Source organism: Eumetopias jubatus, unplaced genomic scaffold (genome assembly GCF_037043125.1).
Source record: "Eumetopias jubatus isolate StellerSeaLion01/CBP00866 unplaced genomic scaffold, mEumJub1_p1.0 scaffold_7, whole genome shotgun sequence".
Lineage (NCBI taxonomy): Eukaryota > Metazoa > Chordata > Mammalia > Carnivora > Otariidae > Eumetopias > Eumetopias jubatus.
The window spans coordinates 96,584,364-96,609,877 of NW_028274813.1; the positions used below are offsets into that span (position 1 = coordinate 96,584,364).

Sequence of the window (25,514 nt, forward strand, 5' to 3'; positions counted from 1 at the left end):
CCTGTGTGAACATAAGTTTTCATTTTTCTAGAGTAAACACCTAGGATGGGACTGCTGGGTCATATGGTACACGCATGTTTGACTTTAAAACAAAAAAGCACTAAGTTTTTTTCCAGAGTGGCTGGACCATTTTGCATTCCTACAGTTCCAGGTGTTCTGCATCCATGTCAGCACTTGTTATTGGACGTTTTGGCATTTAAAATTTTTCAGTCGGTACCTGGGTGGCTCAGGTGGTTAAGCGTCTGCCTTCGACTCAGGTCATGATCCCAGGGTCCTGGGATCGAGCCCCGCATCGGGCTCCCTGCACAGCGGGGAGTCTGCTTCTCCCTCTACCCCTCCCCTCTGCTTGTGATCTCGCTAATAAATAAATAAAATCTTTAAAAAAAATAAAGGATAAAAAGACAAATAAAATTTTTCAGTCATTCTAATAGGTATGCAGTAGTAGCTTACTGTAGTTTAAAATTTTAAATTTGCATTTCCCTAATGGCTAATGATGTTGAGCATCGTTTCAAAGATCCTTCAGGGGTGTGACCCCATACCTATATCTGAAGGCCTCCCATCAGGCCATACGTAATCAGTCAAGTCCTGATTGAGCTGAGATTAAGAGTCGGATGCTTAACCGACTAAGCCACACAGGCGCCCCATGATTGTTCTAAGCCCAAAACAACTTCACATCTGCCTTCTCTCCAATAAACTATTGTCTTAGTCACACCCTCATCATCTTAAATTACTTCAACAACCATCATATTGATTTCCTGTCTTCAGTAACTCCCTCCCTGGCCCATACTCACTGCATTTTCTAAAGCTATCCTCAACATTGTCTTTCTAAAACAAGCCATGTTTTACTTTCAGTTAAAAATTTTTAATGGCTCCTCATTACTGTATTGTAGGAAAATATTATTAGGGTACACAGGGCTCTTAAAACATGGTTCCTCTTTAACTCCACGGCTTCAGTCTCTACAACCCTTACTCATACGACCCATGTTTTAGCCATAGTACACCAATGAGGCTAGCTCTTCAATCTTCTTTTTTGTACCCTGTAACTTCCTATTATTGGAATGACTTTCCTCCATTCTCTACTACGTAAAACATTCTCCATCATGCAGTAAAAATTATCCATTTATCCTTTATGCTTCTAGAACACTGACTATATCTCAATTTTGTCCATTAGCACATTTTCCTATGGACACTAACAGGTCCCCTTCATGCTGTGCTTAGATACTTTGGAAGCAGGCATGCCATCTAATGTTCATACTCCTTGTCCCCAATACAGGACCTGGTACAGAGTATGTGCTCTCAATCAATATAAACCAATTTTTAAATTTTAACAATAATGGAAAATAAACAACATCCATAATTAGGGGGGGACTTTAACATGAAAATTTTATGAAACAAGAAATGGCAATGAAATTGGTATAGATAGCAATCTTGTGTTATTAAACCAATAGCTTACATAAAGTTCTAACAAAAATATATATTGTATCAACCCTACAATTAGAAATTTTACATTTTTATTTAGCACTATCTTCTAGGCAAGGTCTTCAGGAGGTATTAGGAGAAGAAATAACACAAGCCAAAACTGTCTGTTGTGGGGATGATTTCAATTTTGTGATTGATTTATTGGTAATTAATTTACATTAACTTAATGGTAACTGCAGCCCATTATCAGTAACTTCTAAATTGAGTTCATCTTCTGATTTGCAAGGCCACTGAACTCCTGTGTCATAAGCCTTCTAGGAGCGGCCCAAAAGAACAACCAAGAAAGCATAGAAGTCTCTTTATCTGAGACCTATTGAGTTCCATAAAACACTGTACTCACTGTATTCACACAGTGTTAATGAGGGCTTTGTAAAAGGTATTGTAGCTCTAAGAGCCTATCCTAAAGCTCAATGGTAGCAGCTGAGTGGGCTCAAAAATACTGTTCTTTGAGTGACTAATAAATGCTCCTGAATTCACACTATGGCTTCAAAGAACAGTTTATATTATGGGTTTATGGAATCCATGGCTATATTCCTTTACTTCCTTCTTCATTTAAAAACACAAAATTTAATTAACTTGGCAACATCACAGTTCCCTAAAATGAAATGTCCCAAATCAAGGGTAATTAGGCATTCTCAGGGGGAGAGAATACACCATTAGATTTGTGACTACATGCCTCTTGAGAGCTGACTCAAGCAAGGGGAGGGAGAAATTAAAACACTTTAACACAGTTACAGGGCTGACTTTAAGACAAGCATAAACCAAAGATCCAAATATCTTTCCCTTTATAAAAGAGTAGGGTTTGTTTTTTTAGATATGGGATCAATATTACCTAACACTTTGATTTTTGAAGAGGGTCTGCACAAAGAAATTTCCAAATTTACTGATTTGGTGGAGATACATATGTGTATGTATAGATACAGATAAATTATACCGTGATTGTAGTTCCCAAATGGTGAGTATAAACTGATTAAAAGCAGCAGAATATGGTGTTTTCTGAAGAAATCTTTATGATTTGTATGCATGGAAATTGCCATGTGCAACAGGATTGTAGCAAACGCAGAGTGTAGACTTAAAGCATCTCTGAATCAGAAAGGAAGTGGAAAAAAAAACTTTCAGGGAAGAGGTAGTTCTGAGCTGCTTCACGTCTTATTTCTCCACATTATATTTTACAAACTGCAACAGAAAGATATTTCTAAACAAATCTAATCAGGTCACTTGCTTGCTTAAAATCATTTGGTGGTTTCATGCTGCCCTTAGGATAAAGCCCAAATCCCCTCATGTAGTTTCCCAGGTGCTGGCGACACTCTGTCATCAAACAGTAACATTTCGTCTTCTCTGGAGCATGGTCCACCTCACCTCCTAGATGTCCCACGTGATTTTCACCAGTCCCTGAGTATCTCCTGGGTTCTGCCCTTCCCTCTTTGCAGAGCAGATTTACCATGAAGTTGTGAGAACTTTTCAATTTTCAGAACCCTTCACACTTGCCTGGAGCCTATACTCTACAGTGTAGGTACAAGGCCCTATACCAACAGTGTATTTTTACGTTATTTTTATGTTATATATTATTTTATTAGGTCCCATATAACCTGTACCTGCCCCTGCCCCTTTGCCTGACTAATCATACTCATCCTTTAGATCTCAACTTAAATGTTACTTCTTCCTGGAAGCCATCTCTATTCCAGCCCTGAAACAGGACAGAAGCACCTGCCAAATGTTGTCAAAGAGTTTATCACCTGGTTTTTTAGTTGCTTATTTGTTGGTCTTCCTCCTAGACTCAGATGTTATGACCATGTTTACATTAAATATGGCAGTACCTAACACAGGGACTACCATATCGTAAGCTTTGTAAATATCTGAGAATGAAAAAATGACTTTGTGAATGAGCACTCAGTGAGAGACAAATATAGGAAGAAGGGCCCAAACTGGAAGATTATACCTGAGAGCTTGGGATTCATCCATTTCCTGGGTGTCCAGGGAAAAAAATGCTTTGGTTAAGGGATGATACCCATGAAAGGCCATGTTTATCCCCATGTGAAAGCTGACAAGTATGGGGAGATAGGACTAGAAACAAAATATGCCATAAAAAGTGCAGTAAAAGGAGACTTAAGAGAGGCTTAGTGGCAACAATAATTAAAAACTATAATTGGCCTGACAATGAAGAGAGTCAGCAATACAGGAACCCAGAAGGCACAAAAACAAAGTCTGAAAGATTTCCAACATGAGTAACAAACGAATGCTAAAACCTATTAACTTACAAAGAATACTAGCTATTTAGAAAAAATATACTAGGTCCTCTAATCCAGTGTTTCCCAAGCTTCAATGTGCATACTAATCACCTAATAAACCGGTTAAAACAGAGATTCTGATTCAGAAGATCTGGAGAAGGGACAAGGGAAGTCCGAAATTCAGCATTTCAATAAACTTTCAGGTTTTGCTGCTGATCCTGGAACCACACTTTCAAGAGCAACAACACTAGAGTCTACACTTGGCAAGACACAAAAGACACTACCTAAAGACACCTGCAGATTGAAAGTAAGGGAATGGAGAAACATCTATCATGCAAATGGAAGCCAAAAGAAAGTTGGAGTAGCAATACTTGTATCAGATAAAATAGACTTTATTTATTTTTAAAGATTTTATTTATTTGACAGAGAGAGACAGCGAGAGCTGGAACACAAGCAGGGGGAGTGGGAGAGGGAGAAGCAGGCCTCCCGCCGAGCAGGGAGCACGATGTGGGACTCGATCCCAGGACCCTGGGATCATGACCCGAGCCAAAGGCAGACGCTTAACAACTGAGCCACCCAGGCGCCCTAGACTTTATTTTTTTTAAGACTTTATTTATTTATTGACAGAGAGAAAGAGAGAGAGAGGGGACAAGGAGGGGGAGCTGACCCCAGGACCCTGGGATCGTGACCTGAATCAAAGTTAGATGCTTAACCGAATGAGCCACCCAGGCGCCCCCAAAGTAGACTTTAAAACAAAGACTGTAACTAGAGTCTACACCTGGAATTGCTAAAATACAGTAAGATGGTCCACTGCCTGTGGATCAGCCTGCCAGCTAAAAATGGTCTTTATATTTTTAAGTCGTCAGAAAATAACTTTAAATAATAATATTTTGTGACAAATCAAAAATATATGAAATTCAATTTTGGCGTCCATAAATGCAGTTTAATTGGGATATAGCCATATCGGTGCATTTCGGTATTTCGTCTGGCTGCCTCTGGCTGCCTCTGTGCTCTAGAGACAGAACGGAACACCTGTGGTGGGTCTCACGGCCCACTGTGCAAGTCTGCTCAGGCTGCCATAACAAAATACCACAGACCGGATGGCTTAAGCCACAGAAATTAATTTCTTACAGTTCTGGAGACTGGGAAGTCCAAGATCAATTCTGGCAGTGTTCAGTTTCTTTTCTTTATCTTTTTTTTTTTTTGATTTTACTTTTTTGTTGTTTTTATTACCCACTACATTAATACACTGCATAACCTTCTAGAAGGGGTAGATGAGTATGACTGAGTTATTTTTCATCAACCAGGAAAATGCTTCCTTAATTGATATTCTCCAAACCCTCTGACACACAGTAACGATTAACTCCAGAGACCCGCTTATCTCTTTGCATCAAACTCCACTGATATGGATAATAGACAACCCTTTTTTCCTTGCCCCCGTTACCGAACCTGTGGATGTGTGCCGTGGCTATGCCGGGGAAGACTAAGCGCACCACGGCCATGATGCCGATCCCGGGCAGGATCTCGAACCACATCTCAGCGCGGTTGCCAGGGCCAAACCCTTCCTTCCCAGCCTGGTAAAGGTGACCCAGCCTCGGCCCCCTTCCCAGTAGGCTCCCCAGTGTTCAGTGTCTGACGAGAGCTCTCTTCCTGACTTGCGGACAGCCACCTTCTCACTGAGTCCTTGCTCACATGGTAGAGAGAAAGCCTACTGTCTCCTCTTCTTACAGGGTACCTGCCTATCATATTAGGGCCCCAGCCTTATGCCCTCACTCAACAGTTATCACCTACTCCAAGGCTGTGTTTCCATATATCCAGTCACATTTGGGGTTAGGGCTTCAGCATATGAGTTTGATAAGGACATAAACATTCAGTCCATAACACCCACAAAGCCTAAAATATTTACTATCCATCTCATTACAGAAAAAGTCTGGGAGTACCTGGGTGGCTCAGTCGTTAAGCGTCTACCTTCAGCTCAGGTCATGACCCCAGGGTCCCAGGATCGAGCCCCGCATCAGGCTCTGGGCTCCTCAGGAAGCCTGCTTCTTCCTCTCCCACTCCCCCTGCTTGTGTTCCCTCTCTTGCTGTGTCCCTCTCTGTCAAATAAATAAATAAAATCTTAAAAAAAAAAAAAGTCTGCCTACTCCTGGTCTAGATGTTGTTTCTCAAAGTAGGTAGGAATGCAAAGATTTTAGGCCATTTAGATATTAAAGTTCAAGAAGCACTGGTTTCCAAATCTAGTGATCATGGTAAATCACATGAAAAACATTTTTTTCAAATACAGTTTTTCAGGCTCCATCCTAGGAGGAGAACAATTTTAAGAACAATTATAACAGCTAACATTTGTTGAGGACTTACAATGCAGTTTTCTAGGAACTGTGCTAACTTTATTACATTATTTCATTTAAACTTCCTAATGTTCTAAAATAGTTATTATTATTATTATCCCTATTTAAAAGATTACGTAAATAACCAGGATTTGATCTGTTAATAAGTTACAGAGCTAATGTCAGGCAACAGACAAGAAATTTACTTCACAGATATTTTTCTTTTAGCTGTCAGTGCCAAGTGCCTCCTATAATAGAGCATTATAAATGATGTACCATGGGAACGACTGACACCATTTGAGGTCATAGGAGGAGTCCCAGAGGGTTGAGACTTAAAAGCTGGGGAAGATTTTTCCAAATGGAAAGAGATATAGCTCCAATTTCGTCCAGGGAGTATCAAAAATATTTTAATTTTTTTTAAAGATTTTATTTATTTATTCATGAGAGACAGAGAAGCAGAGGGAGAAGCAGGCTCCCAAGGAGCAGGGAGCCCGATGCGGGACTCGATCCCAGGATCCTGGGATCATGACCTGAGCCAAAGGCAGATGCTTAACCATCTGAGCCGTGGCAGATAACCTTTCATTCAAGAGAAAAAATTTAAGGAAAGTTTACCAGATGACAGCACTGTAACTTTTGTATAGTTCTTACAGTTTCACAAATCGGTAAACATTTTTTCTTTAAATGGAGGTAGTTGCAAATTGGCAAATGAAAATCTTTCCTTTGTTACTGTCTTAATGTAACAGCATTTTTTTAGTAACAGGATTTTTAAAGAAATGGATGCTCCCTTTCTTCTGAGGTATTGGTTTTTAAATATTTCAAGTATTAAGGTTCTAAAGTTTGAGCTGAATATTTATCATATGTGGCATGTTTAGAGACTGCAGAGAATGAAATATTTCAAAGCTTTTGCTCTCCTAGTAAATTAAGAAAAAACAGTTGAGTATTTCCTAAAATCTGCATTGACATTTCAACATATTTTGGCTAGATAATAGATTAAATGCAAGAAAGGGTAACTTAAAAGATAATTAATAGTGAAAAAAGTGAAATACAATACTTTTACAATGTTCTCTTTGTTATAATTTGTACTCCCACATTGTTGGTAAGTTTTCTGGCCTAGAGAGTAGGTGGTTTCCAAAATTATTCATGTAAGTTAAATGAAATTATTTTGTAATTCTTTGAAAGGAAGGAAAGAAAGAATGCAATCAGACACTGTTCAGAGGAGCTATTTCTACTAAAAGTGGAACTTAACAGTGATAAAGCACAGGAAGAACAGAAGAGAGGCAAAAAAAATGCAAGGTATGTCCCCAACAATCTTGCCTGTGGTAAATGACAGCAATAATGTCAATGGAATTTCTACACGAATCGCTAAAAATGATCTGTTAACAAATAAATGCAAAGTGATCTCAAAGAAACCAACACTACTCTGTGAAGTCAACCCTAATCTGGACAAAGTGCTTAATCATGCCCATGTTGTTGATTATATGTTACTTTAGAAAACAGAAGAATCCTGGCATCTGTAATGATATTTGAGATGATAGTTGACAGCAAGGCACCAAATTATTTGAAATGAATTTTTAGGCTAAAAGTCAGTATGCTAAGATATACTCGAAACTATACACAGTCAGGAAGATCTGTTTATAAAATATGGTGTAGATTTTTACTCTATCTTAAGGGGTGCAGTGAGGAAGTTGCAAAACAGCCTCAATACAAGAATTTTCACCTGTAGCATGTTTCCAGAGATTTTTCTGAGTGTTATCTAAGGCTTCCTTGTGTGAGAGGAATGAGGGAACACAGTCTCTGAAAAGACTTTGGCTTGCCTTAGAACGTGACTCCCATATTTTGTAAACTGAGTGATTCTAGTTTTCTTCAAAACAAAATCACTATTATAGTGAGGTTCACAATGAACCCTCTCTGATAAAAGTAGTCTCTTTTATGCCACAAAATCTTGTCCTGTCTTGACTAAAGGAAAGATTACAACTCCCTCCAGATATATGTTTGACTCACCAGTGGTAGCTCTTGATTTTCTTTCCTCAGATATGTAATCACAAAACCAAATCCCTATTCTGTTATGGTAAAGGATGACACCCAGAAATCTGACTTAATTTTACCATGCTCCCATACAAACTGGCTAAGGGACTCTAAAATTACTTGTTACCCAGGGACTGTTTCTTCTGCCTCCTATTTCCCCCACGGTAACTGGGAATTCCAATTTTGGATTTATCAAAAAAAGATCTGTGAGTTTTAAAAGTGTGCAAGGAATCCAGGAACATTACTAATGATTTTAAATATTTTGGATCTTTGTAATTGTTGCTAAATCTCATGCTTACTAATCAAGTTTGCTGTGAAATATAATAGCACACATTCTTTAGCAAAATAGAAGCTAAAGATTATCAGTGTCCCAAATGCTAAACTAACAATAGCACCATCTAAATAATCCCCCTTTTCCCCCTTATTATATAAATACTGAGCAATTAAGAAGTTTCTGACAGCTTATGAAAACAGTCTTCTTTGCAATTAGAAACCCTAACTTCAGAATTTGAAGCCAATTTCTGAAATAAACAGACAAAAAAAGAGGAACGAATTATTTCAGTCTATTATCAGAGAACACAAGTGTGCTATTAATTTTGCTTCAGTTTACTGTGGGATAAATTTAACAAATGTTTTAAAATTCTGCTTAAAACAGGTAAACATGAGAAGTGCCAAGGGAGGAAAAAAAACAACTGAGTGAAAATAATCACAACAAAGATGCAAATCTTGAAGAAAACCTCAAACCACAATTTAGAACAAATCACATAAACATTAAATCACAAGCCAAATGTTTTTTTCCCCAACCCCCAAACCATTTCTAATTAAAAGCAAACTGTGTATTTACAAATCATTAAACTAGAACAAACCAGCAACATCAAAATACTTCCACTGCTCTACCAATATTTATATTACTCTAATAAAGACACAAGAATCTTTTCAGCCACTTTAAAAAACAAAACAGTCTACATCTTTGAACTGAGGATTGAGGATTTAGTGTAAAATGTTGTAAAACAACTTTCATTACAATTAAATTTAGTCATTCAGAATTTTGGGAGAAAATCAGGAAAGTAAATCAAGTTAATATCTTTTGGTTTTTCTTGTTTTGAGCAGAGGTCACATCTGTTAAATCTTTTTGTTTAGTACTACAATGCCTTATTTAGAAAAATAATTTGTAAATTCTTGTTAAATGAATTGAAATACACAAATTCATTTCTTTTTTTCTTTCAGAAACAAAGAACTGTATGTGTTACCAAGGAGAATGTGTCCCGATAACATACTTTTTAGTTGAAAACGTAATTACCAGAAGTAACAAAAGGATGTGTATTAGGGCATCACAGAAGGGATTAGTATGAAAATGAAATTTTGAGACATCAGTTTGCTACTCAAATTGACACTGATTTGGCAAACAGAAGCATTTAAATTTCATTTCCAAGCCCACTTAGTAAATCTAGTTCTAGTTAGAGCATCTTTAATGTACAAAAGCTCTGTGAAAGAAAGTATTCACCATGCAAGACACAGATAGGGTTCCCTTAACCTACTGCCCTCTGCACACATCACTCTCTGTTAAACAGGCAGCTAACGCCAGATGCTCTTGCTAAAAATGGTCACAGATGGTCAGTTGTCCAGTTAACAGAACATACTGCCCTCCCAATAGCCGAAAGTAAGAAGGAAAAGAGTGAGAGCTCTTAACACTTGCCTGCTTAGTGGGTTATACCCGTTCAACTTGCTATAAGCTTGGCTAGGCCCCAACAGTGTCTAAAAAAGAAAGACTATAGACCCTAGGGCTCTCAAGAGTAAAAGGCATCTTAAAGGAGAGCTAGTCAACAGCTGTGCAATGCTTGGATCAACTGCATCTCTGCTGGTCAGCCCGTTCCAGCCCTGGCTTGGTACCTCCAGGGGTGTGGAACCCACTGTCCAACAAGAAAGTCCTACAGCTGAGACAGAGTCCCCTGTTAGCCTGCACTGCAATTAGCCCAACTACCCAGTCTAAATCCACAGTCAGGAAACATATAGAGTTATTTTAACAGAGAGGCATACTGACTATAACAAAATAATTTTCCAGTTTATGCATTATACAGTGATTTTAAGCTGAATTACCCCAAGTAGTATACACAAAGGATTTTACAACATAAAAACACAGGCCGTAATATATGTGATTTATTTTTAAAACACAGAAGGAAATAAAAATTCATAGTATTAAAAGCTATTAGAGATTATAAAAAATTTCAACAAAGATCAATGGGTCTTCTTTATACTTATATGCACCCATAGAAAATGTTTAAATTTTAAAGCATTGTTTTGTTTTTGTTTTAAGATTTCACTTATTTCAGGGCGCCTGGGTGGCTCAGATGGTTAAGCGTCTGCCTTCAGCTCAGGATCCCAGGGTTCTGGGATCGAGTCCCGCATCAGCCTCCCTGATCCTTGGGAGCCTGCTTCTCTCTCTCTCTCTCATGAATAAATAAATAAAATCTTTAAAAAAAAGATTTCACTTATTTATTTGACAGAGAGAGCACAAGCAGGGGGAGCAGCAGAGGGAGAGAGAGAAGCAGGCTCAGGGAGCCTGATGCGGGGCTCAATCCCAGGACCCTCGGATCATGACTGGAACCAAAGGAAGATGCCCAATTGACTGAGCCACCCAGGCACCTCTAAAGCATTGTTTTTTATTGACAAAATTTTAATAAGATGTTTCTCTAAACTTTTCACAAGCAGAGCATTATTCTGTTCTTCCCAATAAATTATTCATTTGTTTAAAATAAGCTACCTATGTGTTCAAGAAAAGTACTCTATGAACTTATTTTTTGTATTTTCTACTTATTTATATTTCCTGAACAGTGAAGAAACTGGAAATACTGAGTTTGATGTATGATTTTTCATCAGCTATTGTCCTAAATCCCGTTTCTTACTTGATAACTTAGTACAACTCTTTTGAGTAAATGACACGAACATAGAAAGGGAGAGCATACTGAGAAGCCACGACTAGAAATAAATGCTCCTGGCTTTGGTGACAGGTTTTGCTAACATCACCTCTGCAACAATGGTTTTAAGGAAGGTCACCCTGGAACATATGTAACTTCTCCTCATCATTTATAAAACTGTGTGACAGGGATCAATAGTGAAATTTATTTAAGCAAATGTAGATTAAATTAAAATCCAAGACAATAAGATTAGAAGCAAAATGCCATCTGGAAAACTACAGCAAAGAACCAGAGGATGGGGTCTTCCTATGTGCCTGCCTCTAAAAGCAGACTCCCACCATAGCTTGTCAACGCGCAGCGTCTCAGGACTACTGCTGTTCTCACAGGCTGTGCCGTGAGGCCAGAAGAGCAAACGGAGCTATCCCAGGGGGTCACTGTGCCCCTTTCCCTTCTGCACTCCAAAGGGTAGTCTGCGATGGGGAGAGCCAGAGAGCACTGTAAAATTCCAGTATGTGCCAAAGGTGCTCTAACAGTTCAGTAGGAATCTAGTTGGGAATCGTAGTTAAAGTTGCTGCTTTAACAAATAACTAAGAAATAACTGAGTGTGCATTTTACAACTTGAGTATCTATCTGTTTATACCCATGTACTTATTGTAGACATAAGGTTCCTTACTTTCCATTAAACATGGTCACATTATGAAATTCTTCACTCAGCAAAGACAGGATGAACAGAGAATAAAATGTCTTTCGGAACTGTGATAAACCCAAACACAAGGCTGAGTGCTTTTTCTCTGGTGTTTCTGTGTTACAGCTACAAAAATAAGTATGTATAGTGACATGGGTCTTATGTAAGAGCATTATTTTGTACATAACCTAAATATATTTTACATGTGAAAATAATGCACCTACAAAGCACTCTCCGGCAATTTCTAAATTAATCACTGTCTATTTTCTGCTCATTTTGTGATATTGCTATTTCACATACACCATACACTCACAATAATTGATCAGATCTCACTCTACCAGAAGTTAACTGTAGAAAGAAAAGCAGATGCCCAGAGGTGGGGGAAAGATAGAAAGATACCACGGTTATCGGACGCCTTGTCAGTTCGCTCACAGTGGTGTGTCAAAGGCCAACACAGAGTTAAGCAGGAGGATGTACACAGTGATGTCATAAAGGCAATTCTCTTTCTACCAGGAAGTCAGTTCTTCTGCCCTATATCCAAAAACTCTTTTCCCAACTGGTCAGAGAGGAGGGAAAAAAGGAAAGTGCAGTACGGGCTCACTCACCTAAACCACTGAGAGTGTAGAGAAGGTCACCAGTATCTAAGAAAATGGGTCCATTCTCCTGCTGCCCTTCTTCTTTGTAGTACAGCTTGTAGCCCTGAATGGCTGCTGTGTCCTCAGCATCTTGCTGCCACTTCACAGAAATGGTGGTACAGTTCAGAGGCTCCAAATGTAACTCTGGAGACTTAGGGGCTAGAAAAAGCCACCAGAAATGTATGCATAAAAAAATCCATAATTCATAAATATACACCCAAATTTTAAACCAACAGCTGCAAAACAGTGCAATTCTAAGCAATTATATTTAACCCTAACTTTCAAAATTCCACAGTGATATTAAACTTTGAGACAGAATTAAAAATATAAAATACTGGGCGCCTGGGTGGCTCAGTCATTAAGCATCTGTCTTCGGCTCAGGTCATGGTCCCACGGTCCTGGGATCGAGTCCCGCGTCGGGCTCCCTGCTCAGCAGGGAGCCTGCTTCTCCCTCTGCCTCTCCCTCTCTCTCTCTCTGTCTTTCATGAATAAATAAAATCTTTTAAAAATAATAATAATAATAATAATAATAAAATAAAATAAGTGATCCAGGGGCACCTGGGTGGCTCAGTCATTAAGCATCTGTCTTCAGCTCAGGTCTTGATCCCAGGGTCCTGGGATCGAGCCCCGCATCGGGCTCCCTGCTCAGTGGGGAGACTGCTTCTCCCTCCCCCATTTCCCCTGCTTGTGTTCCCTCTCTCGCTGTGTCTCTCTCTGTCAAATACATAAATAAAATCTAAATATATATGTATATGGCAATAATATTAATTAGGTCTCTATCAATATACAACTTTTGGTAATTCAGTTTGATTTGGATTCACCCATTTACGAAGAATTTGCTAAGCAAACTAACAGCGTAACCAAAAGTTTTACACACTATTGAGCTCTATGTCAAAGGGACTATGCAACAAAAAGTTTAAAATTATTTTCAGTGAAGTCCATGATCTATGGAGTGTTTTCATTCATAAAACACCATTTAACCATGACTTAGATTTTATAAAAATAAGTTTCAAAAAAGTAAAAATATTCTTCCTCAGTCGTGTTTAGAAATTTACCTTTCACACTTGTAGCTTTGGGTGTCCTATGTGAGGTCCATACTGATGACTCTCCCGGCCCCACTCTGGTGGCAGCCGTAATCCGCACCAAGTAGACACTATCTGGTTTCAGGCCCTCCAAGAGGTACTCATGCGTGGTTCCCGGGAGCTCCAGCACTTGGACGGAAGTCTCAGTACTCAGGCGCAGGGACAGGCGATAGAGGACCACCTGGCCCCGCCGGTATTTGGCTGGGATCGGCAGCCAGGAGATGAGGATATCGGTGGGACTTCGACTTGTCAAACTGATTTCAGGAGGTCTCAAGGGAACTAGTCATACAAGAAAACAGGTTATTTATGAATATTTAGAATCAAAACTGTCAATGAGCACTGCAGTATTTACTGCACTCCCTTAAGGGAAACACACAACGTGATAAAGGAGGGATTTGTTCAGTGCTAGCAGAAGTCTTCAGGCGAGGGCGCCTGGGTGGCTCAGATGGTTAAGCATCTGCCTTCGGCTCAGGTCATGATCCCAGGGTCCTGGGATCGCGTCCCGCCTCGGGCTCCCTGCTCAACGGGGAGTCTGCTTCTCCCTCTCCCTCTGCCCCTCCGCCTGCTTCTTCTCTCTCTGTCTCTCCCGCAAATGAATAAATAAAAATCTTTAATAAAAAATAAATTAAAAAAAGAAGTTTTCAGGCGAGTAGATCACAAACCAGAAATAAAGAAGGAAAAATAATGAGGAAGGATCGAGTCTCATACAAAGTCCTATGTACTTACAGGGTCGGCTCCTCATGGATTCTGGGCCCCAATCTCCTACTGCTTTCCACCTGTTCCCTCCACTGCAGTCCTCAGCAATGGTCATTTCCGAGCATGCACCTCCCCGTCACCTGCTTCACCAGCTCCCGCACCTTCACTTCCTTCAGGTCTTCACTGAAATGTCACCTACTCAGTGAGCCTTTCTTGGGTGACCCTGTCTCAAGTCTCAAACCCTCCCAACATTTCATACTCCCTTCCCTTGCTTTTTTTCCCCTTCTCCTAGATACTTACCAATATCCCACATAGCATATAATTACATAATGGACTGTTTATCTTGTTTATTGTTCCTCTGCCCCCTCTCCCACTAGAAAGTAAACTCCACGAAATCAGGGACAATTTTTTTGTCCCTTTTGTTCACTACTAAATATCGAATAACACACAGCAGGTACTCAAGGAGTATTTGTTGCATGAATGAACTAATAGGTGGAAAAGAGAAAATCAATTTATTAAGCATTTCTGAGTCCTTGATATGTATGAACTTATGAATTCTCACAAAAACCAAAGGAAGCACCACGATCATTTCTACTTTATAGTTGAGGAAACTGAGGTACAAAGAGGTCAAACCACTTGCCCAAGGTCACACAGGTCGTTAGTGAAGGAGCAGATGTAGGTAGACTGAACAAAGCCCACATTCTTATCCCCTCTACTTTACTGTGTCTTATATAACAATAGTTCTTCTATCACAGGGTTATGTAGGGATTAAATGAGATAACGGAGAGAAGGTTTTTAGAACAGGCAGGGGCAAGCCCTCCACAAGTGTTAGTTGTATCTGCTGCACGCTCCTGTGCCCCTAGGACACCCACACATCTCCGTTTGAGAAGTATGGGCTTAGGAAATGGGGAGAAACTGGTGTAGAAATGTGAAAAGTAGGGTCAGAAGTCTGTTATTCAGAAAACAAAATGAAACTTCATTAAGTAAAGAAGTTACAGAGTAAGAAAAGGTTTAAAGGAAAAAAAACTTTGAGATCATAACTTAACTGGAACTGGAAAGTTTTTAACAAGTAGCTTGCTATGGTCAGGCTCCTTTCCTTTAAGGATATAGGGAGGAATACACCTCATACACCAAAAAAACCCCAGAAGCCCCAAAAAAGCACACGCTCCCAGCCTGTGTTTCACCTTAGATATACATGTCAGAGGTTAAATGTGATGAGAACTCGAGAGGTCATAAATACTGTGATTCACTCTAAAATGGAACAGACTTTTTTTTAAAAAAGATTTTATTTATTTGAGAGAGAGAGAGAGAGAGAGCACATAAGCAGGGGGAGAGGCAGAGGAGAGGGAGAGGGAGAAGCAGGCTTCCGCTGAGTAGGGAGCCCCATCCAGGACACTGAGCCACCCAGACGCCCCTAAAATGGAACAGACTCTTAAATGAAAACTGAACTTGGAATTGAGCATCCAGATCAGTAATTTTTTTTCATTTAGTCAAACTCTGAATTTATAAACATCTAAATAAGTGGCATAATAGAGATGTAAGTAAGAGATCTGGGATCAAATGAACAAAGAAAATGATATGGAAATAATCTACACAAAAATGTTTTGGGGGGGGCACCTGGGTGGCTCAGTCGTTAAGCCTCTGCCTTTCGCTCAGGTCATGATCCCAGGCTCCTGGGATCGAGCCCCGCATCGGGCTCCCTGCTCAGCAGGGAGGCTGCTTCTCCCTCTCCCACTCGCCCTGCTTGTGTTCCCTCTCTTGCTGTCTCTCTCTCTGTCAAATAAATAAATAAAATCTTAAAAAAAAAAGTTTTGAAGGGCGCCTGTGTGGCTCAGGTGGTTAAGCATCTGCCTTCTGCTCAGGTCATGATCCCAGGGTCCTGGGATGGAGGCCCCTGTCTGACTCCCTGCTTAGCAGGGAGTGTGTTTCTCCCTCTCCCTTTGCCCCTCCCTCTGCTCATGCTCTCTGTCTCTCTTTCCCTCTCAAATAAATAAAAAATTTCTTCAAAAAAGTGTTTTGAAAACTAAGGGTGGGCCATTTTGTGAGGATGAGAAAACATCTGTAAAGGAGGAATAGTATAATTAAGCATATGTTAAATCATTCCCTTTTCCCAGTGAAGGGTACAAAAAGGGCCTTCTAGAGAGCCCCTGGAGAGAGAGAGATGACGAACCAGAGGAGGAGAATCAGTCTCAGGACTTTACTAATGGATGGGATCTCCCACCATTACAAGAATATATGGAGGCCTGCCCTCAAAAGGACTACAACTTCCAACCCAGGGTCTGTAACAACTATTACTTTCCTCCTTAAGCAGAATAAACATATTATACCTAAAAATAGACTAACTGCTGATTTTTTTAAAAGATTTTATTTATTCATTTGAGACACAGAGATATACACAAAAAGAGACAGCACAAGCAGGGAGAGCGGCAGAGGGAGAAGCAGACTCCCCTGCTGAGCCAGGAGCCCGATGTGGGACTCGATCGCAGGACCCTGGGATCATGACCTGAGCCGAAGGCAGACGCTTAACCATCTGAGCCAGCCGGGTGCCCCACTGCTGATTTTTTAAGAATATTTTTTAACTGACCATTTACTAAATTTCAAAAACTCCCAGTTTCAGAGGTCCAAGACCTCTGACCTCTGTTCATTATATATTTACTCATTATATTTATATTTATTTATGCTTAGAAAATTTCACATTTTGTTCCACTCAAAAAAACCCTGCAATGTCAAAAAAATATTTTTTAAAAAGTCAATGTATTTACAATTTACACTAGGAAACTAGAAGAAATACAATACAAGCATTTTATTATTAAAATTTATGTTACACATTGTAAGTTATAAAAACTCTTTACATTTATCATGTTATTGTAAAAAAGTGAGGGTCAAATTTGAAATGGCAAACTAGCCTGCCAGTTACCATACCTGTTTTGATTGTTTTTTTAACCAAAAAGAGGATATTTTCTCTAATTTAAAACACATTTATTCACTGAAATTGATTAAACATATTAATGTTCATACTTAAATGACGTAGACTGTGTTTTCTTACCATCCTCTAAAGTATTCTGTGTCACATGGTCAGACATCTGGCTGGCTCCCATTGGCATATATGCCACAATGTAGAAAGTATAATTGCTAGCAGGTTCTAAATCATCAATAATATAATGAGTTGTGTCATTTCCGATGACTACTTGATACTCTTCATTATTTAAACCTAGATTAAAGAATCAGCATTTAAAAATCAGGAGTATTCAAAATAAAATGAACAACACCAATTTCCCTTGCTGTGACACACGGATCCTCCAGTCTAATCTGTTATCTTTTGTGACCCTTTAAAAAAAAAAAAAGAAATGTCACTTCTAAAAGTAACTATGTCTTGCTACAAATTAGTAGTTTGAATTCTTCCCTAATAAATCAAACTGAAAATAATTAATCTCTTCTAAATTTGTTTTAATATCCAGTCAAAACCCATAGCAGAGACAATGTACAGCAGTAACACAAAAGAGCTTAATGTTACAGAACACCGTAGTTTGAAACAGTGTAAGTTTTACTTGCTTAAACGCATGGCTTCTTTTTCCTTTTAAAAGTAAATGGAGAGACAGTAGGGAACGTAAAGGCTCTAGGCTTTATAAAAACAAACCAAACCAAAAGTTGTCCTGCAAAAGATCTCATTTTGGCCCTAGAGATTCTATTAAATTTGACTGACACAAGTTGTTCTTTTTATTTATACTGAAAGCAAAAGAACTGGGAGGCACAGAATGTGCTTCAAAACACTTTGTTCAACAACGAACTTCCCCCCCCCCCGCAAAGAGGAAAAAAAAATTTCTCAGCAATTCTTAATAAAATATGCATGGCAAGGTATAGAACAGAATTTGCCTTTGTGTCATTTAATTCCTATGGCGCAGATCTGTAAAGGGGAACAAGCACACTGGCAGCTCCTGGGCTTTGCGAACAATTCACAGTAAATGCACGTCAACTTCATCAAAACGCTCTAAGGACCAAGGCCCTTCTCCCCCACACTGGATTTATAAACAAAACAGAAGGCAAATTCCACTATTAAGTTTTCCCACATTTCTGAATTAACTTGATAGCATTTTAATTAGACAAGATTACAGCCATTTCACAACAGACTGGCTAATGGCTTGTTAATTAGGAACTGCATAGTACGATTTCTGACCTACCAAACAAGGTCCTTGAGTTCGAATTAAAAAGCCTTGTTCTGTCCTTGAATAGACCACTGAGCTGCATGTGGAGGCTCTAATGAAATGACCATAATAGCGAACAAGAGTGGTCTCCACCAAAACCAGCATTCCTTTTACCTTCCTAAATCACTAAGAAGGGAATTAACATACTCCAACATGCTCAGTTAGACTTTCATTCTTCTTGCTAAAACAACCCCTGATTTAAATTCAAAATATTCCTTTTCAAAATACTACTTCAAAGTACAAAAAACAAACAACAACAAACCACCTGTTTATATGGACAATTTTATCATACCATCATTTTTGGGTGCTAGGATTTGTTTTAATGCCTATTGCATAAAATCTAGACTGTGCACAACTAAACTCTGTAAACTTCTGTGCTTTCTATGAGAGATCAGTAGAGAAATATCTAGGATTTCTAAGTAGCTTTTCCATTCCCTCTAATTTTTTTGCCAAAAGAAAATAGTAGGGCAAAAAAGATTGCAAAAACAATGGAATTAATAGTTCTGAATAAAAATTTTAAGACAGATTTGATTTCTACTTTTATATAAGAAATTACACATCAACAAAGAGTCCTGTTCAATATTCAGAGTTTTAAATGTTTTCAGGAAACATTCAAAACATGTAAAATCAACTTAGGGGGATCTGATAATGTTTACCCCCCCTTAAAAATAACATGCTATAGTGACCATAATTCACCATATTATTTTATGAACCAATTACAACATTGTTCCTATGTAACTGCATACTTAAATCGGAATATTAAGTCTTAGCTAAAGAATTTATATCTTGGCTGGAATGAAATTCATTACTCCACCACTTTGTAATTTTTAGCGGGCAGAGATGGTACTTATTTCTAAACAAAATCTTAAACTAAACTTACATATACAAAGTATACAATAATAAAAACATTTAGCAAAAACTGATATGCAGGTGATAGATTATTTTATTAAAAGATAAATGCCATAGAACTTCAAAAATATTTTCTGGATTATTTAAGACATCATTCATACTGAAATTATTGACAGCAAGTAGCAGTTGAAAATAAATACTCCTCAAGTTGCTTACCTTCTGCTTTCATATAGTGCACAGAATAAGCGATGACTTTGTCTGAATTATAAAGTGGCCTCTCCCAAGCTAAAAGGATCGCTGAACTTGACATGGTTTCAGCATGCACATTGTAGGGAGCACTGGGTCTGTCTTCTGACATTACTACGGTCAGTCTGGCTCTAGATAAAATAGATCCTTGGCTGTTCTCAGCCATGCACTGATAAATAGCATCATCTTCAGGAATAATCTGGTTAATGACCAATTTACTGAGGAAAGAAAAAAATAGTTTTATGAAAAATTCTAAGAATGATGTAAACATAAAGTTAAACTATTGCTAAGTTCACTCTCATTTTAGGTGACAAAAGTTACAAAGAACAAAAAACTGTGTAATCAACCCTACTGAAAAATCTGAGTTGCTTAAAATTACTCTTATTTTCTGAGCTTAAGTAATAGTGATACCCAAACCCTGTTTGCTTTAGGTGAAAGACTAATCTCTTTTTTAAAATTTGGCTTTTAGGGGCGCCTGGGTGGCTCAGCTAAGTGTCTGCTCTTGGATCGGGTCATGATCTCACCTGGGATTGAGCCCCATGTCTGGCTTTCTGCTCAGCGGAGAGTCCTCCTCTCCCTCTCCCTCTGATCCTCCTCCCTGCTTGTGCTCTCACTCTCTCTCTCTCTCTGATTCAAATAAATAAATAAAATCTTTTACAAAAATTTGGCTTTTAGGGGCACCTGGGTGGCTCAGTCGTTAAGCCTCTCTCAGGTCATGATCCCAGGCTCTTGGGATCGAGCCCCGCATCAGGCTCCCTGCTCAGTGGGGAACCTGCTTCTCCCTCTCCCACTCCCCCTGCTTGTGTTCCCTCTCTCGCTGTGTCTCTCTGTCAAATAAATAAATAAAACCTTAAAAAAATTTGGCTTTTATAAGAAAGTATATTACTCTGTAATAGCATCTAACTTATATAATATTGCAATGTTACATAAATTCAGATCAACAAAAAATTTTAAAGTTTTATTAAACATATGGCAATGTTATAAGAAGATTCATATTTATACTAATAAAAATGAGTTCTAAAAATCATTAAGTTTGAGCTGCGGAAAAATTCCTTGAGATTTGAATATTTCCTTCTAATTTTCTCTTTTTAATGGAAGAAGGAACTGAGACCCCAAAGGGTTAATATGCTTGCTAATAACTTAGCTATTGGCTTATCAGGACTAGAACCCCGGTCTAGGGGACTGTCCAACATTTATTTCATTATAATCTACTACTTCCATGATCCACACATAAAATACAAAAGGATCTATGGCATGCTGATGTTAGAATCTTAATTTGGTTTTTTTCATATTTTATTTTTTATTGTTATGTTAATCACCAGACATTACATCATTAGTTTTTGATGTAGTGTTCCATGATTCATTGTTTGCGCATAACACCCAGTGCTCCATTCAGTACGTGCCCTCTTTAATAGCCATCACCAGGCTAAACCATCCCCCCACACCCCTCCCCTCTAGAACCCTCAGGTTGTTTTTCAGAGTCCATCGTCTCTCATGGTTGGTCTCCCCCTCTGATTTCCCCCCCTTCAGAATCTTAATTTCTTATTTTAGTTTAAAATACCAAGATAATTTAGATATTTGATATTGCAACCAGTTCACACAGCAATTACAAAAGCCATTATATCTTCTCTAAAATAGTAGCAAAGTGACATAGCCCACCTGTTGTACATTTTAATTCTCCCATTTGAATGTATCTTCCTCCCGTTTTTCAACCATGACATTTTGGGTGAGGGGATTCCTTCTGCTTGACACACAAATCGAGCAGTACCAGCTCGAGGCCTTGTTAAACTTTCTGGCCATTCAACAAATGAAGGAGGAGCTATTTTTAAAGAAAAAAGAAGAGAAAAATGTCCATGTCTCCAAACAGGAATGATACAAAGAGTCAAGGAAGAGTTTGGCAAATGACTCAGGTCCCATCCTTGAAAATATTTAACATTCTGAGCCTCTTATCTACACTCTACATAGAACTATCCAGATGCCATTTCTCAGCATTGTTCATTTAGATGTCCACTCCCTCGAGGTTTTCCCTATTGAGACCTTCTGTGTCAACACTCTAAAAATAGGTACACTATAATCCTACTTAACTAAGCCCCATAAATATATAGTCACTTGTGAATGCATACAATCAACAGATTAAAATTTTAGATTGGTAAATGGATATGTGGATTTGTGGGTGGGTAACAAAGACATAAAAGAGATGCTTAAATAAGAAGGAACATATGGTATGCAAACAGGAGGGTGACTTAAGCATTATAGTTAGTTACATTTTAACCCAGGGCTTTAACTTTCTTCTAAAATTCATTGTTGGATTACAGTATTTCATATCAACCTTCATATCAATGCTACAAAATTCAAGAAAGGAAGAAGTAAGCGATGAATGAGACAATACAACAAATGTTAAAATACAAGATTCTCCTGAATGCAGAATGAAATAAAACATACCTAAGACAGTTAAAGTTGCCATGGCAACTGTAAAGTTGCGTGTGCCTGGGGTTGTGGCCCGACAAACATACACTCCAGCATGTTGCAGCTTGACATCAGATATCATGAGATTACCATTTCCCAGTACTCGAGTGTTAAAGACATCAATGGACTTGTGATCTATTTCCAAGAGAAGACTTCAGTTAAAATAATGTAACATAAGATCTAAAATTATGTCAAAAGATCACCATCTAATCATATCATAAAAAGTATAAAATTTGCTATACAAAAACCTTTTCTCTACACACTGAAATGCCAAAAAGTTAAAAGCCACTTAAATGACAAACATGTGTTTTGCATATAAAATAAACATTTTGTCAGTTTCACTAAAATCAACAAAGTTTAAAGACTTTTTTCCCTGAGAAAACTTACCAAGGCGGCTCCAAGAAATGATTGGTTTGGGATTTCCCGTGGCCACGCATTCCAGAACAACTGTCTGATGAAGAGATGTTGTTATGTTCTGTGGGCCTGCTATAATGGTTGGTGTGTAGAAGGAATTAGACTCTTCAGCTTTGAGGAGGAAAAGGCACAGTATGAAAATAAATTACAAATAAGATGTAATAAGTGAGACAAGTTAAAATATCCTTAAGTTATTCACTTTTTAAAAAATAACTTTATTGAGATATAACTCACATCATATGCAATTCACCATTTTAAGTAATTCAATGGTTTTTAGTATTCTCAGAGTTGTGCAACTATTACCACAATCAATTTTAGAACCCCAAAAAGAAACACCACACCCATTAGCAATCTCCTCTCTCCACAGCCTGGCAACCACTAATCTTTCTGTCTCTCCGGATTTGCCTTTTCTAGACATTTCATAACAAAGGAACCATATATTATATGGTCTTTTGGTAACTGGCTTCTTTTCACTTAGCATAATGTTTTCAAGATTCATCTGTGTTGCAACATGCACCAGTATTTCATTTCTTTTTATTGAATAATAATAACAGAATAGAATTTAATTATATCAATAGGACACATTTATTTATCCATTCTTCAGTTGATGGACATTTAGGTTGTTTCCATTATCATTTTAATTGAGGCTCAAACATTCATTTAATCCTTTCACTAATCTTGTTAAGAATTTATGTGACAGTGGGGAGAAGAGAAGAAGTGTGGGAGTGCTTTTGTCTTTAATCTTTCATACCAGGAAGCTAAAAGATACTACCTGATATTAAAACATAGCATTAAAAATGTAATTTCAGTTTCTCAATGTTTTCCAAAGAGATTTTTTTAACCTTCAAGGATATTTTAGGAATCTTGTGAAAAATAAACATTCATATGAAGTTCACCAATGTCTTTGGTCCAGATTTTCTTCCACTATATTCAAGTAAATTTAAATTATTTAAAAATAAAAACTAGTATCTATGTGTAATTCCATTTGAATAAGATACATATTTCTTCATATTCATCTCTTTAGCTAGTTTCCTTTTTTTTTTAAAGATTTTTTTTATTTATTTATTTGAGACAGAGAGAATGAGAGAGAGAGCACATGAGAGGGGGGAGGGTCAGAGGGAGAAGCAGACTCTCTGCCAAGCAGGGAGCCTAATGCAGGACTCGATCCAGGGACTCCTGGATCATGACCTGAGCCGAAGGCAGTCGCTTAACCAACTGAGCCACCCAGGTGCCCTAGCTAGTTTCCCTTCTAACTACATTTATGTATGGCAAAATATAGAAAATTACGTTCGCTTCATGTTAACAATGATAATTTCTGGATATTGGAACTGGGGATATTTTTAAACTTCTATCTGTACTTTTTTACATTGTTTAATGTAAAAATTTTTATTTTTATACTTTTATAGACATTACTCTTTATAATAAGTATATATCATTTTTACAAATGCAAATTATAATTTTTCTTAAAACAACAAACAAAAAAAATACCAAAAGGAAACAAATATATCTTTATGGACAATGGACAATTTTGGTGGAAATGGATAATGTTTTTCTCGTTTCACATTTTATATTTTAAAAACAAAAGTGAAATATTTACAAAACAAATATTCATTCTTTCTTAAAGATGTTAACATAAAATAAGCTGGCCTGTGAGAGAAGAGGAGCCTAATACGGATAAAAATGACCATTTCCAACTAGATTACAATAATTTACATGAAATTAGAGTGCTATTTTATAGCATACTATTACAGCCACAGAAGAAAAATTAACAGCTGGGACAGTACCTGGAATCACCATTAGAGAGGCTTCCATGCTTTTACGTCTGTGGGCTATGGTAGCAGCGACACAACGGTAATTCCCAGCATCCCTTTGGCCAACATCATAGATCTGCAATACTCCTGTTGGTAGGGCAGTTATCCTGTTATGAGAAGAAAGATGATCAAATTCTTTGCAGTAGATTTTATATTTTATTTTAACATGTATTCTATGATTAATATATTCAACCTTTCTAAAGTGCCAGATGCAATACTTTAAAGACCATTTAAAATAATTAGCTTGATTCAACTGTTTTCATTTGGGTCACTACAGGTCTCTAAAACATACATAACTATGCAGTATGTGGTTTGTGAAATCTAGCAGCCTAATTTTATACAGAGTTATATTTGACATTATAGCTTATGTAACTGGTGATCTAGGGCTTAGTATGATTTTTTTCAAATCCTGATTTCTTTCCTATTAATATAGACATATTCTCCAAGATACACCTGAATCTAAGTTTTTTTTTTTTAAACACTTCCTTGAATAACTTCTTCCATCTCAGTATCCTGAGATTTTAGTAAATGATTTTTACCTACTTGGGAATACTGCTACTCATGAGGACAGGAATTAAACTTTATGAAGGTGCTACTAAGTTCTTGATCCTTAAACCTCAACCACCTGCAGAACACTAGGGGGGCGGTGGGGGTGAGGGTGGGGATGGTGGGGGTGGGTGTGTGTGTGTAGCTGAGAGGAGACTGGAAGTGGGAGGTGGAGACAGAATGGGCAGGTACCAGGGCATATGGGAGACCCCTAGAGTACTATTGCTATCACCAACAGTGAAGGTCTAATTTGGTTTCCTAAATCCTTGGGCTACAAAGCAGGTGGTCAGGTGGTCCTATGGTTGGAAAAGATGTTTAAGGAAAGCAACAAAGCAGCAAGAAAGGGTATTTGAATTATGATCTAAACCAAAAATCAGAAATTATTCCCCATGTGCTAGAGACTGATGATCTAATTCTTTCCCTAAGTTTGAAATGTCTTTAAGAGGTTGGTAATTGCTAATTGCTACTGTAAATGAAAATAAGCTCCATCATGGTCTTTCCCCCATAAGTCTCATGACACCTTCATTACTCCTGCATCGTCTCCAGAGACAAAAGCTGCATTTACCTGTCCATAGTTACAGGTAGAGTTGTCCGATTTAATTCCCATGTTATGACTGCAGGAGGGTTTGAGGAAATCTTGCATGCAAATCTAGCAACTCCACCTTCTTGGACCTCAATAGAAATTGGCTGAACTTCAAATGCAGAAATAGCTATAAGATAAAAGTTTGACAAATTTAGAGTAAGTACAAATACTATTATACCCTACTGTACTTGGAAATAACATTATGCAAGATATTATTTATCAGACTTGAACTTCTGCCCAGACATAAGAGCGACCCAACTTAACTAGCACAAAGATAATTTCAGCAGTAGTTTTGGAAAAACCACTGACAGTTGCCTAGCTCAGG

The 25,514-nt window shown here is 38.1% G+C and overlaps 1 protein-coding gene and 1 pseudogene across 1 annotated transcript in view; both read right to left on the reverse strand.

The window, feature by feature from the left end:
* PRTG (protogenin) overlaps nucleotides 1-25,514 on the reverse strand; it is a 120,661-nt gene that overhangs the window by 38,717 nt on the left and 56,430 nt on the right. The window contains exons 3-11 of the mRNA XM_028099999.1: nucleotides 25,172-25,316; nucleotides 24,034-24,167; nucleotides 22,223-22,360; nucleotides 21,812-21,970; nucleotides 21,029-21,188; nucleotides 19,340-19,587; nucleotides 17,119-17,283; nucleotides 13,350-13,655; nucleotides 12,265-12,453 (exon numbers count right to left, since the gene is read on the reverse strand). Of these exons, the coding sequence (XP_027955800.1) occupies nucleotides 12,265-12,453; nucleotides 13,350-13,655; nucleotides 17,119-17,283; nucleotides 19,340-19,587; nucleotides 21,029-21,188; nucleotides 21,812-21,970; nucleotides 22,223-22,360; nucleotides 24,034-24,167; nucleotides 25,172-25,316 (1,644 nt within the window). The remainder of the gene's footprint in view (nucleotides 1-12,264; nucleotides 12,454-13,349; nucleotides 13,656-17,118; nucleotides 17,284-19,339; nucleotides 19,588-21,028; nucleotides 21,189-21,811; nucleotides 21,971-22,222; nucleotides 22,361-24,033; nucleotides 24,168-25,171; nucleotides 25,317-25,514) is intronic.
* LOC114206534 (NADH dehydrogenase [ubiquinone] 1 alpha subcomplex subunit 1 pseudogene) lies at nucleotides 5,027-5,242 on the reverse strand (annotated as a pseudogene).